Source organism: Otolemur garnettii, unplaced genomic scaffold (genome assembly GCF_000181295.1).
Source record: "Otolemur garnettii isolate 467f Iridium unplaced genomic scaffold, OtoGar3 scaffold00145, whole genome shotgun sequence".
NCBI lineage: Eukaryota > Metazoa > Chordata > Mammalia > Primates > Galagidae > Otolemur > Otolemur garnettii.
The window spans coordinates 4,847,837-4,849,762 of NW_003852540.1; the positions used below are offsets into that span (position 1 = coordinate 4,847,837).

At 47.0% G+C, this 1,926-nt stretch overlaps 1 protein-coding gene across 3 annotated transcripts in view; it reads right to left on the minus strand.

Moving 5' to 3' along the window:
* Positions 1-1,926, minus strand: part of RPH3AL (rabphilin 3A like (without C2 domains)) — a 147,769-nt gene that overhangs the window by 96,986 nt on the left and 48,857 nt on the right. For all 3 annotated transcript variants that reach the window (XM_023518712.1, XM_023518713.1, XM_023518714.1), the window contains exon 2: positions 323-434. In XM_023518712.1, the coding sequence (XP_023374480.1) occupies positions 323-434 (112 nt within the window). The remainder of the gene's footprint in view (positions 1-322; positions 435-1,926) is intronic.

The window sequence follows — 1,926 nt, forward strand, 5'->3', positions numbered from 1 at the left end:
AGAAAGAACCCAGGCCTGGGAGTCAGGCAGACCCAAGTCTATGACACAAGGGTATGGTGTGGGTCCCAGCCCTGCCACTCACATAGGCAAGGAGCTCAGTCTTGTTTCCCTCATGTGGGAAATGGGGGTCAGTTCTGCATGGTGGCTAACTGAGTGAATGGCTGTTGAGTGTCCAGATCAGAGCCCGGAGTATGGTGTGCATTTGGCAGGCACTTCTTTCCAAACATCCCTTTTGAATCCCTGGGAATGAATCTTGCCAAAGAAAGGAGGGGATCAGGGAGGGAAGGGAAGGCCTGGTGGGGCCTGGGGGCGGGGTACTCACTTGGCTCGCAGGGCAAGCTGCCGATCATTGGGGCAAACCCACTGATCATTCCCACTGCCGAAGATGGTGTCAGCCATGGCTCCGTGCACCCAGCCAAGCGTAAAAGTCACATCTGAGATGAGAAGAGGGAAAAAGGAAGGGAATGCGTCACTGGCCGGAGTGCAGACGGCAGATAGGATTCCTCTGAATTCAGGTACCAGACACTTGACAATTTCAAACTATCTCCATTCACTGTCCCCTGCTGGTACCGGGAATCTCACCATTAGAATCATTCCTCCAGCAAAACACTGCTCCCTCAGAGCTTATAATTCTGGGAGGAGTGAGTAGATACAGCATGTGGCTAAATGATAAGAGTGAATATGGCCGGCTGGCTGGCCACCAAAGGGTTAGAATCAGAAAGAGAAGAGGCACACCCTGTGTCACATTTCAGCTCAGCTGGCTGGCCCTTTCCAGCACAGCTGTGCTGAGCACATCACCCTGCAAGAGGGGCCTGGGCCAGCGGGAGGTGGCTGGACAGCCTGGGCAAGCCCCCCAGGGCTCCCAAACCTGGGAGACCTGAACAGTGGCCCCAAGCACATGGTTTCTGCTCCCAGAGGGCAAGGAATGGCAGTTGTAGCCAGGAGCATACCTGATGCAATGCCAAGGGCACCGTCCACAGGAGCTACAATCACCCAACGACCTGATGGCTTAATTTGGGCACAGTCTAGCTTAGTTGGCTTTCTCCTGGCTACCAGCAGTAGAACCAACTCTTGATCATCTGTTATGAGGTTCTGCTCATGCATTCTGGAAACTGAGTGTGTGACGGGACGGGGGTGAGAGTTTAAGGGTATTCGAGTCCCAGAGCAAGGATGAGCAGCTATACTCCCCCGGTCTAACCCCATCTAGACCAGTGGTTTACAAAGTCTGGATCTCTTTCCACTCTTAAAATGTTGAAGTTGGAAATATTAAACATGTAATAGCCATATGACCCAGAAACTCCACTCCTAGGTATAGACCCAAGAATACTGAAAACACTTCCTCATGAAAACCTGTACATCAACATTCTTAGCAGCGGTATTTCTAATATCCAAGAAGTAGAAACAACTCAAATATTCACAAATGATGAATAGATAAAATGTGCTATATTCGTACAATGGGATATCATTTTGCCGTAAAAAGAAATTAAATACTGAGACCTGCTATGACATGGATGGACCTTGAAAACATTATGCTAAGTGAAAAAAATCCAACCATAAAAGAGCACGTATTATATAACTCAATCTATGTGAAATGTCCAGAATAAGCAAATCCATAGATAGAAAGTAGATTCATGGTTATTAGGAGCTTAGGGAGCGACTGCTGGAGGCTTTCTTTTGGGGGTGATAAAAACGTTCTGGAATTAGATAGTAGTGATGGTCGCACAATTTTGTAAATATACAAAAACCACTCAATTATACCCTTTAAAAGTATGAATTTCCTAGTGTATGAATTACAACTCATTCAGATGACATAAAATACTCTTTTTTTTTTTTTTTTTTTTTTTTTTTTGAGACAGAGCCTCAAGCTGTCACCCTGGGTAGAGTGATGTGGCATCACAGCTCACAGCAACCTCCAACTCCTGGGCT